This window comes from Melanostigma gelatinosum, assembly GCF_949748355.1.
Source record: "Melanostigma gelatinosum genome assembly, chromosome: 20".
NCBI classification, from domain to species: Eukaryota; Metazoa; Chordata; class Actinopteri; order Perciformes; family Zoarcidae; genus Melanostigma; species Melanostigma gelatinosum.
Window position 1 is genome coordinate 8,298,390 of NC_136653.1, and position 17,637 is coordinate 8,316,026.

Below are 17,637 nucleotides of genomic sequence, written 5' to 3' on the forward strand. Positions count from 1 at the left end.
TCAAAACACTGAAGACGAGTAGACGTACTAAAACAGGGGTTTTCAGCGACAGGTGAAAAATCGTTTTTACCTCCGTTGCCCATCACTCGTCCGTCCCTCCGCCCTCCTCCATCCTCCATCCCCTCTTTTTTCATCCACGCCACCTCCGCAGCATCAGGGTGGCTTTCCCTCTCCTCGCACTGCCGGCTGTGAACGCGTTAATTCTCGATTAGGGTTCGCGCTTTCGCCTCCTCTGATTTGCTCCGTGGAGTGAGAAATCACTTTCTCAATGAGAATAATTGAACACGGGCAGGGGGGTGCCAGCTCATTACCCACAAATCACAGGGAGCAGGGGCACCTTAGCCGAAGACAATAATGACTTCAGGGAATAAAATGGGGGGCCGCCAGCGTGGAGCCAAACCAGCGCGGGCAGCGGAGAACAAAGCTGGGAGAGGAAGATGCACACTCTTCACAATGTTTCTTAAGGTGAAATCATTTTGTGCTTATCTTCCTACATTTTCAGTTGAATCCAATTACTTTTTTTTTCTTTCCGAGGGGTGCAGTGACTGGGCTTTGGAGGGGGAACGCTGAATCTTTTGTAGGAGCAGCATGGCCTATATTCATGCACGATTCTGCTGTTGTGAAGTTAATTACGCCCCTCTGGTTGGCAGCCAGGGCAAAAAGAAGTCTTCCTCAAATGGTAATTCAAAAACAGCAAAAACCTGACTCCAACTCGAAGGACAAGAGAGAAACAAATATAAAAAGCCAAGGAAAGTACATTCTGCAACAGCTACGGCTAAAAAAGCTCTTTTTATGCCCGACACTGAGGCTCTAGATGGACGTCTGTGATTGACAGTGCCAGATTTCCCACAGTGCGAAGTCATTCACTCCTATTTATTTGATTTCTCTCTACTTTCTCACCCTCTCTTCCCTCACAGCTTTTTGAAAGAAAAAATTATATGCCACACATTTCCACTCTCCACAGAGTGCCAAATGAGTCCACTCTGACACAATGAGGTCCATTGTCACAATAGGCTTTTCACTCTGTTTTATGGGTCCCATTGGGGGGGGGGGGGGAGGGCAATGCTTTTAAGTCGCTGAAGGAATGTAATAAGGCACCGGCCGACAGTAAACACGGAGAAACAGGAGACTGGCTGCTTCGCCATCTCGCCCAAAGAGAACCGTTTCCTTTGCATCGGCCGGAGAACAAAAGGGGTCACAGTTGGATGCGAACAGAGAGCAATGCGGTGGTTTCACTTCCAGAGCCAAGGAGATGGAGGAATAGAGAGCCTTTAAAGAGAGAGGGTGAGAAGGGGACAGATGGTGGTGGGCCAATCACTCCATTTCTGGTCATCCCGTACAGATGTAGCCATGGTAGCCAGCCACTTTGTGCTGCACCACCAGGAGGTCTTATTTGGATTCACTCAGATATTGCTCCGTTCTTCATTGCGCACCATTGTTGTCCAATTTCATATCCACATTTGATAAAGAAAATCCGACAGCAACACATAAAGGATGTGTCCAGAGCATCTGTGGCTGTGAGATGGTTGTAAGGGTCACGCATGCCTCATCATGATAGAGATGTTACCGAGGAATACTTTGTATGCGCGTCCATCAAACGTCAAATTGTCCTTGAACATTATCTACCTCGTCATTCGTTGTATGAGGAGTGAATATGAAGCACAGATGCTTTGGTGTTCTCACTTCAGGACAGTATGAAGATGAACCTGCCGAGACTTTGAATTAGCTTTAAGTACCGTGGATAATCAATCACATCAGACATAGTGCAGAGCAGGTGGAAGTACAAAGAACAGAGTTAGAAATGTCTTCTGACAGGAAGCTCCGACAACTCCGACTTCAGCATTGAAGACGAGGATGAGGATAATACTGGCATCTTCTTTTATGAAGGAGTGTGATGTCTGTCAGCTCAAGCTAGAATCTTGGGTGTTGGAGCGTCCCACCAAGACATTAATTCACCACCCGGAAGACAAATGATGTCACGCTTGACTGCAGTAGCCTACCACAAAAACGTAGCTTAACTTTCATCATGGTGCCACTTTCTTCCCGGTGATACATTACCTGTCTCAAGCTAGTTTTAATCCACATGTCTTAAATGAAACAATTGGACACCATCTGGAATGTCTGAAAACTGCAGTAAAACGGGCAAAACCACTGGTATCCTTTTAACGTCGTACGGGTTTAAAGAGGGTTTAAAGAGCCGAGACTAACTATATACTGTATGTGTGTCTGTAGATTTATTTATTTTATTTTTATTTTATTTAATCTTTATTTTACCAGAATATTCCCATTGAGATATAAAATCCTTTTTTCCTGGCCAAGACAGCATTAAAAAGTTTCACATAAAAGCAGCGAGCCACACACTTGCAACATGTTAAAAAAACTACATTCGAAATTTCACAAAAATGAAACTTAAAAACACATCAAACAATGAATAGCCGTGTTGTTCAGTACATTTATGTACACATAACTACCACAATATGTGATTACATGAATGGATTAATATATAAATGTAATGTAATGCTTAATTGTCACAATTAAACAAATCACAAATGAAACGAGACAGGAATGTGACATATATTTGTGTGTTTATTTGTTCATGAATCAGGTTTGACCCTCCCTATCTCATGGCTGGATGCCCACATTGAATTTAGAATCGCCGAGACAGCATTAATGGTGTCATCGTAGCGTGGAGCACCTCTGTAATGGGCCGCCATTCTCCCCGCAGAGTTTCCCATTGGAACTCTCCTCTTTATGTTCTCTATCGACACGCCGTGGGAGCCTTTGGTGGAGAATATCACCCCTGCTGAGCTCCATCACAACATACTCTGATATTCCCACATGGAATCATGATTTCAACCAGAGCCACGCTGACAGCCTTTTCCATTTAGGAAACAGTGGAGCGGGGACACACCAGTTGGTTTGCTTGTTGGGAGGGGTCTATGTGTTGGAAGATGTGACTCCTGCTGCTGCTGTGATGTGATTGGCTGAAACAACAACAACATATACCTGGATATGTAGGGATGCCGACAGGTGCCCTGGGTTTGAGGTGTGTTTCTTCACGCGCGCAGTGTTTACATGCTGCAAATCGACTATCCAGGCGCCGATCCGTCTTGTTTGTTGTGGCACTGATGATTCCCCCGTGCTCTTATCTCTGTCAGTGATTGCAATCACTTGTTGTATTTAGCAAGTCAATTATCTTCAACTCTAACTAGCACCCTCCTTTGATCAATCGATATCTCTTTAAATCACACGCGCGCAGAGCCGCGACGTGTGCAGAAATGCAAGAAATGACTTTTTTACATCGGAATAATTACAAGGCTGTTGACGTTTGTTTGTGTAGCTCAGACCCCCTCAGGTTTGTCCTCTTACCTCCCTCTCATTCCTCTCTCATCCCTCCTTTCTCCATTAAAGCGTGTCAACCCTCCCCCTGACACCCACCACCACCTCGGGCCCCTCCTCCCTGGGTCCGCCAGATTACCGCGGCTCTGCCGGAGTCTTTTGGGACCTCTCTTCATTACTGGCCCTCCACAGGCCCCTCATCTCCACACGGCCCTCTTCATTTAGCCCTGGCTGAGACTCGGCCAAATGGCTTTCTGTCTCCCCCTTGTCCAAGAATTTCAGCTTCCAATTAAAAACGAAATGGAAAGCACCCCGCGCCTCGCCCCACACTGCTCCCATGACGCTACAGATGAGCCCCCCCCCCCCCCACCTGCTCAAACAAGGCAGCAAACAACGGCTGATCTGTGGAATAGACCGTTCACCCCCTGTAATAACTCGCTGCAATGTGTACCAAAGCTTTACTTGCCACTTGATTATTCATCGTTCAACATCGTTCACCCTCATTCTTCATTTCCTCCGTCTTCATGTTCCGTGTTCAGAGTTTGAGGTCGCAGCGTCCCTACATAGAATGCATGAGATTCTTGTGTGAATCGCTGCTCTCTCCATTTTATCTGCCATTATTACTCGGCGTTGCAACATTTGCATCACAGTAACCGTTGTATCAGATGCTTTCGGATGACAATTTGGCAGCGCGCAGAGTGCAGCTTATTGGCAGCCGCCGCGTGACTCAATAAGTCAGTGTGATTCTGACTCACGCACTGGGCCACCGAAAATAATCACAAAAAAGAAGAAAGAAATGTGTTTAATTGCGATCCAGATACAAACGGCGGGTGCTCTCATTGAAATTCAAACACTATTATTTCAACGTGGGGTAACTTTTGCTCACTGACCTTCACAGTTTGAAAGATTGATTAAACGTTCTGAACAGCGGAAAGCAGACTGTCCTCCTGCTTAATCAGCTCAAAATGATGATTAATCTGTGAGAAGCACCACAGAGCTCTTTTTAATGCATGGATAAAGAGCCGGGGTTCAGATGGGACCGGCCGCTCAGCTGGGCTGCGCACTCAACCCCCCAGGATTATCTGTGGAGAATCACCTCCCTTCACCTAAGCCAGGTGTCTGGAAGGTGATAACATCCCTTTTGAACCATTTCTTCATGCACCAGCAACTGTAAATCTGCTTTAAACACCCCCTTTGAAGTGCTATTCTCATGCAAAATGCTGTGCACATTGGGACTCTTTTGAAACACTTCCACTGCATTCAAACAACATTATTCACAGGGCTTGTACGGGTAAGAAGTGCTCTGGACAAAAGCCGGTGACGATAACTCAATTCGCAGTCTTTCCTACCCGTTTGAACCTCCGGCTCGCCGGTACAGGAGCGGTCTGCTCCGGTTGCGTTGTGTTATTGATGAGGTTTGGAGAAAGTCTCGGGCCTCCCCGTCCGCTTTGAGCCTTTGTTATTGACCTGGTGATTGATTTAAGCCCTCATAATTAGCAGGCCTAATTTAATTAAAGTGCAATTTAACGATACAGTGGGCAAAGGCAAAGGCAGCTGTGTCATTGATAGATCAGTCCAGGCCTGATATGAAACAGGAGATGATGTATTCGGCACAGAGCAGGTCTCTCACTGTCGGAGGGGGCAGAGACAAAAGAAGGGCTGAAGATTGCAGTTGAGAGACAAATAGGGAGAAGGAGTGGAGTGCAGAGAGAGGAGGGCCTTTGTTTTTCCAAATATCAGCCCCCAGACGGCACTGTCCGCCTCTCGTCCCCACCCCTCCACATCTCGCCGCCCTCCGTCCTGATGTGGACAAATGCTGCCTCACGTCTCTGATCTAATTTGCTGAACCGCATTAGGAACCTGTCTGTTTCTGTAATTTGCTTCAAGTAAAGCCACATCAGAGCCTGAATGTTCATGAGCCAGAAGCCATGTCTTTCCTAAACAAAACAAAGAGAGACAGACGTAAAGGCTGGAGAGTGTTGTTGATTCACAACAGCTTCTTGGATGCGGGTGTTATATATGAAATTTGGCAAATTGAGAAGACAGTATACCATGCATATCACTGGCAGGGAAATATGTAATTGAAAATGGAGATATGTTGGTGCCAGTTATCATTTCGTTTTCACGATATTGTGATTGATATTGGTTTGGATTCTGATCAAATTCTGAAAACTAATCTTGTCACAAGTGAGGTGGTATTTCATGCTTTTTTTAAATAAAAAAAGGTGCTTGCCCTCCACAAGATTTCCTGATTTACGCGATACAGTGCTAGCATTAGCTGATTGTATCGCACCGTGGTGCTATCAACAATGCTATCAAAAAGGCTGCATTCATGAATGTATTGGTCAGGACTGTTGAGTAAGTCCAAACTTTGCTGTCAGGCCGGATGAGCGGAATCCAAAAAAAAAAGCTGGTTTCTTCAAAAATGAGGTTCCAACTCGGAGCAGGTTCTTGATACCCAGCCCCGCCCCCCACGTCCTAACCGAGCACAACGACTCAAACTTGACTCCCTCTCGACACCATCAAAAGGAATAGTACATGCAATCCGGAATGCCAGTGCTCTCCTTTGAACAAGGCTGGGGCCCGTGGGTGCAGGGGTGTGAAATATGAAAGACAACACATGTCCTCATCAGAGGCCAGCCGCCGCCCGGGCTTCTCAACTTGGCACACAAACACAGGACCGTAGTATCGTAACCTCGCTCTCTCTCTCCGTCTCTCTCACGCACACATATACAAAGCAAGAGAAAGCAGGCACCGGGGTCACGCGGCTTTGATTTTCTTCCACATCTGCAATTTCCAGGCCAACGGGGAGCTAATAGCTTGCCAAAGAAATTAAACATTCATCGGGAGAGCGCCCGATATGGCAGGTTCAACGCTGTATATTCTGTGTACGACTCTCTTCCCATCAACAAAGTGAATCCTCATCGCTGCGTATTGAAATCCCCATTAGCTTACATCATCGGGATCCATAAGATCATAACAACATAAAGGAGATAAGAAGGTATGCTGGAACTGGTCTTTGCCTCCCTGCTTAAGTGCCATTTAGGGAACTTGTGGGTTGGACGAAGGAGGACATTATGACCCTTCATCATCCACTAACCAGTTTAACTCTTCACTCAGCCTTTTATGATGCTCCCCCATCCCCAACATAAATGTAAATAAGTGTCTCATAATCTCAGTCATTGTGACGTATCGGTTGTTTTAATGGCGTTGGAGTCCGACGGGCTGCTTGGGAAACGAGGGGTTAAGGAGGGCGGAGGGAGGGGTGGGGCGGGGTCGTTGGGTGCAACTCACACAGGCGGTTTTTGTGCGTAATTTGGCAGTTTGCTCTGAGAAGATGGACATGAGGGAATAAAAGTAACATGCAGAATAATCCACGTACGGCCAATTCTGTTGCAGCTATGGCCAGCTCACCCTACACACCGCATCCATCCTGGGATCATCTGTGGGTCGGATTCAGGTGAAGAATCTTTGCGTCCAAGTTTGAACCGCTGATTGATTCAGCGTGACTCTGGCTCCGGTTAAGATGGAAACATATTGGTAATTGCTTTGTGAGGTCAAAGGGACTTTAATAGGACAGTTAGGAGTTATTACCGGCGGCTTGTCTTCATATGTCAATGCCATTGTGCGATGCGGCGGCACTGTGAAGTCCCTTTTCTTTCTTGTCTGTTGTACAGTGTTTAGTCAAACGGCATTAACTGGAGGTAATGAGGGTACAATTATGGCTCCTTAACCTTTCGTGAGGGAGAGGAAAAAGCTGCTTTCTTTCTACACCTCTGCTCCCTGAAAGCAGATTATTTTCACATGTTGCCGTCGTTTGTTACCTTTGGCTTTTTTAATGTTTCCACGAGGGGCGTGTGTCACCTCGCACAATTAATAATTTGTATTTTTCGCTGGCTGGATCAGGAGGGAAAGGCAGTCTTTGTAAATATTTCAACAGCCATTTTGCTAAATGCTCTGGTTAAACTGCTTGTTTCCTTCATTTATTTCCGTTTTTTCCTTCAGCGCACACGCCACATTGTTCATTTCTTGAGATACTTCTTTGGCCTCCATGGTTCTGCTGGTCACAGGCGGGCATCGTCCGACACGAAGCTGTCGCACAGACCCTAAAGGAGGGCTGGTGGCCAGGAACACACCACACACCGCGACCTTTGAACCTGTCCTTGTAAAGCCCTTGACGCCAAAGACGGGCTCGGGAGGGAGTCCCCCTTCTCCCAACAGATACATGTTGTACTCGCCCATGGCTAATGGCATGACACACTCTCACACACGCGCACGCTCACAGTAGGTGTCCTTTAGGACAGCGGTTGATGGAGAATGACAGCCCCTCAACACACACCCTTTGCCCCAATCCCCCCAAGCAGTGGGCTTTAATATGTGTGTGTATCTGTACAGTGTTTCCTTCGTGAGCAGACAGCTGCTCCCTCCCTCCCTCCCTCCCTCCCTCCCTCCCTTCCACTCTTCGCCTCTCTCCTTGGTCCTCTCACCGTTCTAACCTGTCTGTCCATTTGAAGGTAACAAGACTCTGCACTTTGCAGCTCTCCCTCTCTCCCCTCTCTCTCTCCCCTCTCTCTCTCTCCCTCTCCCTCTCTCCCCTCTCTCTCTCCCCTCTCTCTCTCTCCCTCTTTCTCTCTCTCTATCTCTCTCTCCCCTCTCTCTCTCCCTCCCTCTCTCCCCTCTCTCTCTCTCCCTCTTTCTCTCTCTCTTATGGGTCTCAATAATCTAATGCTGCAGCTGTCCGATGGTCAAGCCTCCATCCCTTGCTTTTTGCTTTTTTTGCTTTCCTTCAATGTTAAAGAGGCTGGTGGATTTTTTTGGCCACAGATCAGGGAGGAGGGGAGAGAGATGAGGGGGAGGGAGGGAGTGAAGCGGAGCGAGAGAGAGAGATAGAAATGAGTGCCATGGAGTTGAAAAGCTTTGTTGCTTTCCCTCACTCCACTGGTTACCAAGGGATCAACAGGGTGCTAAAAGCACTCAAGGGGGAGGAAGAAACTGCGTTTTTTTTTAGAGAGGGGGGGGGGGGAAGTGGTAGATTCAGAATGATGGAGAGAGAGGGGCAGAGAGAGATGGATGTATATCTAGCCCGTGCCTCTCCTCTGCTGTCACTCAGTGCTTTGCCACTGACACGAGGAGAGACAATAAGTGGGCTGGCAGTGAATATGAAAGGAGATGGCTTCTCCTGCTGGCTCATGGTCACAAGGAGACGCTGACCCCTGCAATTCTGACTCCGCTGTTAGCCGCCACAAAGGTCCTCACTGTCTGAAATGTCTTAACAAGTCATTATTTATCATGTTCAGCCTTATGTGTTTGTCTGTCCGAGCTCAGTCGTAGTCCAGAGTCTCTAAAGAGGAGGCTGTGCTGCTTGGATAGCCCCGTTGTTGACTCGAATGAACCACCGTGGCCACTGCGTTTTTGAATCCAGGGTCAGGTGTCAATCATGCGTTTGTGTTCATGGCGGACATTTACTGGCAGTTGAAGCGTGTCGTTTAAATATGAGAGTGAGAATGTGCTCTCAATACACGAGCACTCACAAGAGCAGTGGAGGAGAACGGGTGTGTTATTTGTTTATGGCTGTTCGCGTCGCTCCAGAGGTGCTAAACATTACCGTCCTGCCGATGCAGCGGCATGATTCCACTTTCATATCTGAAGCATCGTGCCAGATGTCCTCGCAGAGGAAAGTCAACATCTGAAATCCGGAGCGGTGTGAGGCGGATCGCTGCACTTCGCAAGTTCGCCAAACAAGTGAAGATCTCACCCTGTTTGCAGATTCACCCCACTTTTAACAAAGCTGTCAAAGCCATTACTCTCCTTCACAACTCATGTTCCCTCCTCCACTGACGCTTTACTCGGGTTTTGCTCCCTCTCCCTGAAACGTCTTTGCTTTGGTGTCATTTTCACCGTTCCTTTTTCAGTTTTTCCCGCACCAATCCTCCGGGATACAGCTGAATAGAAACATCACCGTGCTCCAGAGCTGCTCTCTACTCATTTTACCTGTCACATTCACACCGCTCACAAACCGCTCGCACTGTGCTTTCGGCCTAGTGCGAGGTGAAGAATCTCTTCACCGTGGTGCTCTGACGGTAATACTCTTTCCTCATTCTTTGCCTCCTCTTTGTTCCATCACATGCCACATGTCGAGTCTTCCTTGTATTCCAGCAGAAGGATGCTAAGAGGGAATCCACGGCCACTTCCCCCATTTACAAATGAACGGACAGGAGCTTGTTGCTGCGAGCTGCTGGAGTTAATTACACGTCACTTTATTTTCAGCTCTCTCTCTCTCTCAGATCACTCTGTGGTCTAATGAGACAAAGACGTCGAGCGCCGTCGGCGCCTTCATTTTCTTGCTGAGCATTATGTAAAGTCATAGATATTCCTTTTCATACCACAGCTTCTGACAATCCTGGTTGACGGCATACGGTCTGAAATGTATTTTTGTCCAATTTCACCTGCCTTCTCCACTCTACGCCCTGCCGTCTTTATTCATGGACTCCCGCAGGTGGTCAGGTCCTTATATATGCAAAAAAAAACCTGCGGGTGGGGGGGGGGTTATCGAAGACTTTGTGAATAACGGTCCCCGCGGGGCACCTGGGAACTCAGCTGACACGTAATTAAAGGCAGGGCTGCCTGATTGACTGGCTCATTCTCATACCGAACGGTTAGCGAGGGGAAACAGACAGGCGGGCTGAGTCGAGGTCTCTTAAGGTATAGACTGCTGATGAGAATTTCATGGCCACGCTCTTAAAAATGAATAGAGGGGAGAGAGAGTCCCAAAGATATCCCGGGCTCTGACAGCAGGTTGAATCCATTTCCATAACCAAACCAGGATGGCACGAGACCTGCTTGGATGTGCTTGACATTTCAGCAAAAGAGAGAGATAGAGGAAGGTGAGGGGCGGGGGGAATAGTGGCGGCTAACAAAGCGTTTTCAGCAGACCCTCCTGTCTGGGTGCTGACACACACACACACACACACACACACAAACACAACCAGTAGAAGTTACAGGTCTGGAAGCAAAAAGTGAAATGACTTGTCTTTTTAAATTTGAAATGCTGATGCTCACGTGTTGATGAACCTCCCGAGCTCCTCCTGTGTAGCTAACCCTCAACAGATGATGACTTGGAATTGGATGAGATACGTCTCCCTCTCGTTCTACATGCAGCATGTCAGCACTGCATGTGAGTGCCTTGCTCAATCTGTACCGTCCCCATGCAGAGAGCTCAGATAAGGATTGTATAACCCATTAAGGAGAGCATGAGGCTGCTCTCCTTTCCAGAGTCTAGTTAAGTCCTCAGACATCTGGCCGGCCTGTAAAAGCCACCGCCTCCCGGCCCTCCGCTGCCTAATGGCCCTGAAGGAGGATGAGTAAATGAAATGAAGGAGCACGAGTGAAACAAATGACAGCCGACCACTTTCCTTCACTCTAGACCTGATCGCATCGCCGCAAAAAAACAACAACCTGGCAGCAGGTGCCACGCCCCGGGCCAGACCTGATTGATTGAGTGGGAGCAATCGATCAGGGCCACTTTGTCACTACAGTCGCTGAAGCTTTTTGGCCGGGGAAGGTTGTTTCCGCGGCGCCACCGGTGCCGTCTGTGCTCTGCAGAAAGTCTCTTTTGATTTAGAATTGAGGCTGTTACTTGTTCCTGCAGGTAATTGGATTAAAAGCCAGAGGAGAGCTACAGGCAGGGGAGAGGGAGATGCAAGCGCTGCTAGAAATAATGACATTGAGAGTGTGAGTCTTTTACTTTGCCGGAGCAGTCTTTTAATGATTTATCCTGTCTTTTTTCTTCTTCTTTTTCTGTCTGTGTAGGAGGAGGAGGAAGAAGAAGAGCGAAGGAGACAGGAAAGGAGGATCGAAAGGATAGAGCCAATAGGGAGGGCCGATTCCTCATTGGAACGTTCGCACGTGTTCAGTCTAGAGTGAGTGATCAACAACCCCCCGACCACCTATATGACATACAGTATGTCTTTAGGTTGCTTCACCAACATTTCTTTCAAATATATTTGTTTAGCTGTTCTGGTATCTGCTCATGGAGATAGTTTTGATCTTATTTGGCGAGCTAAGAGTTATCTTCCTCAGATATATCTGCTGCCACAATATACCTTTGTTTGCAGTGCTGTTCCATTGAAATAGACACCATGGCAGTGTTCCTGCTTTCATGGCAACTATTTTGTACCGTAGAATCGTCCCTTTAAAAACTGTTGAACAGTCTGAATTATGTGAAGTGGCTGCAGGAATCTAAAAACCTGGGCAGACAAAACACAAACCATCAGCATGTCGAGATGACACCAGAGGTTTTTATAATTTGAGCTTTTTTATTTTGTACCTTTTTAATTTAACACTGTCATACTAGACATGTTAATAACTGCCAGCGCATCATCACCAGACACCGAAACACAACCATGTGACCGCATGACAAAGACAACACGAAGCAAACACAGCGACCGCGCCTTCCTCCATCAACATCGTCACACTCATGTGCATCAACGCTCACTTATGCTCATTTGTCTTCACGTCTTTACCCCCCCCCCCCTCTACCTTCCACACACGTTTTTCATTAATCCGTCCACTTTTAGCACAACGATCTGATCTTAATCTCTTAATTGGAGTCTCCATTTGGGTCCCTAATCGACCCTGAGGTCCGCCAGCCTGACTCTGTAATGAATGACTTCATACAGACAACACAACGCAGCCTCCACCAATAAGGCCGCACCAACCCCCATCCCATACATCCCATCAAGGTCTTGTCATGTTTCACCGTGTCGTCTTTTATGTCCCGCCTTCCTGCATTCTCTCGTCATTGTCATTTTCTTGTCGTTGTTGTTTTATTCACTCCTGTCTCCCCCCCCCCCTCCGTGACTCCTCCCTCTTCTCGTCCCCTCGGCCTCATCCATCATCGTCCTGCAGAGGCCTGCTGAAGCCAGTCGAGGTGTCCAACGGAGGAGGGCCCCTGGGGATCCATGTATTGCCTCTCTGCTCGCAGGACGCCAGGTAAGAGAAAAGGAAACCTGAGCATCGACGCAGCTCAGTGTACAACAACGGCTGGTTAGTTTCAGCATCTCCTGCATCCTCTGTTTTGAAGCCCCATGGATGTTGCTTTTTACTTCACTATCGCTCACATTTCTCGAGTTTCTCTTTTTTATTCCCCTCTTTTTACATGCTTGCTCCAGGCTGTCTTTTTCACTGACACTTGTCTTTTATCCTAACCTATGTCCTCAGTCACAACGGTGTCCACACAACGCTTTGAAGGTGATTCAGCTTTTTTTCACCACTTTTCTTTAGACTTTTTTTATTGATTTACTTTTAAACGATGAGGAGTGTCGTTGACAGAGGACAAGAGGAGGAATGCATCCCAGTTTACAGTTGTTCCAGCAAAAGAATAAAGGGCAGAGGAAGCGGCCAGATGTAATCAAACTAAAAGCTTGTGTATAACACAGATTCCCCGCTGCACGCCAAGCGACTGGCACACCACCAAGGTGATTGTGGCTACTCAGCGGCAGGGAGAGGGAGGCAGGGGAATGAGGTGAAAAGACCGAGTGGGGAGATGGAATGGGATGACATTTGGGAGAGAGAGGGAGGGAGGGAGGGAGAGAGAGAGGGGTTGGCTGTCATTGAAGATTGCTGCGTGTCATTTCTTTGGGACACTAATCCCATTGCTGTTTATAACCAAGTGTCAGGAAACTATATTTAGCTGTGACCTCGTGCGATTGACTCCCTCATAAGCTGCGGCACTCGTGAGTTATCCTGAGTCAGAGGAGGAACGCGGCGATTCATGATGAGTGGCACCAAGCAATATCGCTTCAATTAAAGTTCAAATCCAGCTGTTTATTAGCTATTATCCCCCGGCTCCTTATGTATCCCCACACAATCAAACTGCAGCTTGCAAGATACAGCAGTAACGCCGCGTTGGCGAATCTGTTTCTTCCCCGTCCGCTAAGGTCGGCACTAATAGCCATCGGAGCCTTCAATTAACTTCAGACATGATACGACTTAGCGTCTGGTCAGTGGGATGATGCTAATGGCCTGGCTCAGCTCTTTCCTGTGTGCTGTGCGCTAGGACAGGAGGCATCAGGCTCAGCGGGCTGTCATTAGTGTCTAGACCAGGGTCACAGGGGTCAGGCTGGCCGCAAAGCCAGACTGCAAACAAGCAACTGCAGGCGCTCCAGCGCCGCATTCTGCTCCACCGTACTGACATCAAGTAGGATCCAAGCAGGAGGGGGACACAGCTGCAGGAGAGAGCTCGGAGACTCTGTCACTCCCGCAGACAGTATCTCTCTCTCTCCCTCTCCCTCTCTCTCCCTCCCTCCCCCAGCAATGGACACACACACACCTGGCAGATGCATTCTCTGCTTAATGAACTTCTCATTCCGTGACCAGTTTCAATTGTAAACAAACTGCGGACATAATTGCCGCGGATAAATGGATCCTGATTGGATTATTATTTGATTAAAGGCAGCGGATGAGAGCAGGTGGCCTCCTTCAAATCACGTCTCAGCACTGCCGCCCCGGCCACAAGATGGAGTCAATCCATACAGCGTAGCACCATGCGGATGCTTGTGTTTTGGCAGTGAGACTTGATATTTTTCTCAAAAGTTTGCAGAGAATCGTCTTAACTACAAACTCCTCGTGCTCATATCTGACACCTCATTAATTCACTGACTCACAGCCTGTGAGAGTGCCATTTAGATTGTGCTTTAGCTCTCCTTTTTCCCCCCCAATAACTTGATAAATATCTCCATCAAAAAAAAAACCACCAGATGAGAAGGAATTGAGGTGGCGGCGGTGCATTACAGTCATCACAATAACAGTGCTTTTACGAAATCATCATCTTCCTCAAATCTCTAAAAGATGCCGCTTTATCCACCAATCCTCCTGCTGCTGCTTTGAATACTGATCAGGGATCAGCCGAGACTCCTTCATCTCCTGCGTCTGGCTTGCCACCGCATCAGAAGTCATTAGCGTGTGTCCACGCTGTAATCTCCATTTGCAATACTTTGTTTTCAAGCTGCCAACACTTGTGGAGATAGAGCGCAATCATGTCCGCTTCCGCGCCGCCCGCAATTACTCTCTGTTCAACACACTTAAGCTGACCTGGCTCAGCCGGCTCAGCCACCGAGAAAGAGGGAAGGGCCTTTTGTCATCCTTCATTTCAACTCGCGCGCTGAGGCCGCTCACCCCCGTCGAGGAGCCGAGACGAGTCTGTGGCGAGGAGCGTGGATGCCCACGTTACGCAGCCAATTAGGGCAATGTTCCGAGAGTGGCCCCGTTTGGCTGAAATGCTAAAGAGCTCTGCTAAATCTGCCCTTGACATCCGCGGTAAACAGGGTCACAATTTAAATGTGCTGTTGTTTGTGTGTCCAGTGGAAACGACAGGAGGTAACTGCAAATGACAAAGAGCACGTAGCCTGTGTCCTTGCCACTGATAAGCTGCTGATTTGCAGTGTTATCGTGCACATCTGAGTTTGGCTTCTCAATACTTCAGGCTCTGATATATTTCATCATTCTTTTTAATTCCCCAAAAAGTAAGCCCTCCAAACTTTTTGTCAGTTCATGCAAGGACACCGAACGTTTGCACTCAGTCGGTCTACCTGCTTCCTCAGGCATCCGGCGCCTCAGACACGGATGGAGTTTGTAGATCTGCTGCGAGAGCACACATCCGATGTCTGTGCATGTGGTTATCCTCAGGGCCTAAAGCCCCGAGGAGCTCACTGATGTATTTATTTAGGTGGGGGGGGGGTAAAGGTTGCCTTCTTTTCAAGGGATTGCTGAGCTTGCGCTGCCGTGGAACTGCTCGGGTGTTTATTACGGCACCGCCGGATCTCGTCTTAAGCTCCAGTGAAGGAAAGTGCAGCGATTCCTCTGAAGCCATAAGATGATCTCTTAGCTGTTGGTTCTGGATTACCTCAGACAACCCGCCCTGTCATTCTCTCAAACCTGCCCACAGAGAGGGTGGACAGAGCGGCGGACCCGGGCTTAAAAGTGTGTGAGTAATGCAGGTCTTTGTCTTGGCTTAGAGTTTGGAGAGTTTACTTTCGGTGACAGTAGGGTGCAAAAGTGCATTCCTTACAACTGGGCTAAAGTTACTTCGTGAACTTAAATACTTTCTCCAAAATCTGGTGGGGGAAAAAAAATAAACAGTTATAAATCTCCAGGCCATTAAACAACCAATATCAACTCATTACAAAGAGATTTACCTCCTTCTTTGGATATCACTCGTCACCTAGCTGATCTTTCTAGTCCCTCCTCCATCTTCTCCAGTCTTCTACGCACTGTCATTCACTCTTTTAAATACAAGGACGCTTGCAACTTGCCGCCTGCTGTTCAGTGTATTGGAATGTGACTGTGTGCGGTGCATTTGATACAGTGTGTGTCTGAACCTTGTGTTGTCATTTCCAGGACTCAGGGCTTGCTGGTGAAGCGACTGGAGCGCGGCGGGAAAGCCGAGCAGGAGCGTCTCTTCCAGGAGAACGACTGCATTGTCAAAATTAACCAGGGAGACATCCGCCACCTGCGCTTCGAACAGTAAGCTCTAACGTTGACCCTCTGCGGTTATGTTGGGTTTCACTAACTTCAGTATGCCCCCCCCCCCTTCTTGCCAGGTCCTCTGAACGCCATGCCGGTTTTAATTTCTTCCACCGCTTCCAAAGCCAGCACACATACGGCCACAGTTCATTCTGAGAGGCCCCGTGCTGGACAGTGAACAGTGTTGCTGTTGATAAGTGGAGCCCAAACGTCAGGGAGACGGGACACCCACACAGCTGCACAATGAAACAGAAATATGACTGACTTTGTTGGCTTTCCTGTAATAGGTCTCAGTGACCTGCAGTCCTTCACCACCGCTTCGCACCGCCCTGATCCGAAACCACCTACACTCCTCTCTCAGTTCATTCCTATCGATTCATCGCTCCCCATTCATTTCCTAAAGTGGAATGAAGATATAAACCTGTGACTTTTCCACCCATTTATACAAAGCCACCCTTCTTCCTCACACACACACACAGACACACACACGTACGCCTGACACATGCACAGCTACACCGAGCTATAACGTCTTATCTACACTGTGTGTGTGTGTGTGTGTGTGTGTGTGTGTGTCAGGCTGAGAAATAGATTGCTTCTCCTCCAGGCTGCCTTCTGGAGGCAGCGCACAGGGATCTGCTCTGCTCTCTCCCTTATCATCCACTCCTCCACGGGAAGAAATAGCCCTGATTCCTGCTAACGAAAGGCCCAGCCCACAGTCATACTGGCCTGGACACAGTCATCTTAAAAACCACTGGGCTCATAGAGCCGCCCTGCTGGATGACTGACAGAGACCACGTTTGGAATCCTTCTGTGTTCAGAAGTAGAGTCAGAGACTTACCATTTATTTCTTTACTCTATTACTATCAAAATTCATTTTTATCTCGGCCTGGCATGTCTACAATTGTATAAGCAGCTTAGAAAAGCCCCCCATAAGAAAACATTGTGATGAACTCCAGACTATCACGGTTACCTTCCCACATAATGTTGATGTATTCATCTGAGCGTGTACAAAGCCACTGAGGTTTGAGGATTTTGTCTTTTTTCTTTATCAAAACGATGCTATTGTCATTAGTAAACATCCCAGTTTCCTTCCAAGCCTTCTCTACTGTGAAAGAGGCTTACAAACCAAATCCACTCGGGGGTGATGTTTTTTAGCGTTCCGCACGTACCCCCCCCCCCCCCCCCCCAACCCCACCAAACACTCGCTCCTCACCAGCATCCAAATGCATATGATGTTTGCTATTCTGCATGTAAATGAGGTGAGGGAGCTAAACTTTTTCTCCCCGTCTGCCCCCCCCCCCCCCCTTCGCTCTCTCATCACTTCCCCCCCCACAGCCCGACCTTGATTGTGCGCCGCACAGAGCAACAATTTAAAGTGATAGTCTCATCTCCTTGGATTGTTTTGCATTGTAAATAAATTGTAAATATTTTGAGGCGCTTAATCTAACTGAATGTAATGATGCATTGATGGGGTAATTTATTATTTAATCAGCCTCGCGTGGAGGCTGATTACTGGAGCGATGGCACTGTATATGTGCAGGTGAGAACATTGGCGTGCAAACACACACACACACGTGCACTCTTTGCTCACTCAGTCATCATTCCTGAGTGTGCGCCCGTGAGTGATTTTTTGGTAAATTACCATAAGAATAAAAGATGGGAGAGACCAAATCCTGCAGGAGTGGCTTGGCGCGGCGCGGCGTGCGCGCTTCGCCTCCGCGACGCTGCTCGCATGAAGTGCTGTGTGTTGGTGGCAGAGGCGGCTTAGCGGCTGTC

General features: G+C 48.0%; 1 protein-coding gene across 3 annotated transcripts in view; it reads left to right on the forward strand.

Annotated features, from left to right (window-relative positions):
* Positions 1 to 17,637, forward strand: part of LOC306794148 (partitioning defective 3 homolog) — a gene marked incomplete at its 5' end in the record, with an annotated part of 334,738 nt that overhangs the window by 145,201 nt on the left and 171,900 nt on the right. For all 3 annotated transcript variants that reach the window (XM_079292080.1, XM_079292081.1, XM_079292082.1), the window contains 3 exons: positions 11,149 to 11,258; positions 12,247 to 12,330; positions 15,736 to 15,861. In XM_079292080.1, the coding sequence (XP_079148206.1) occupies positions 11,149 to 11,258; positions 12,247 to 12,330; positions 15,736 to 15,861 (320 nt within the window). The remainder of the gene's footprint in view (positions 1 to 11,148; positions 11,259 to 12,246; positions 12,331 to 15,735; positions 15,862 to 17,637) is intronic.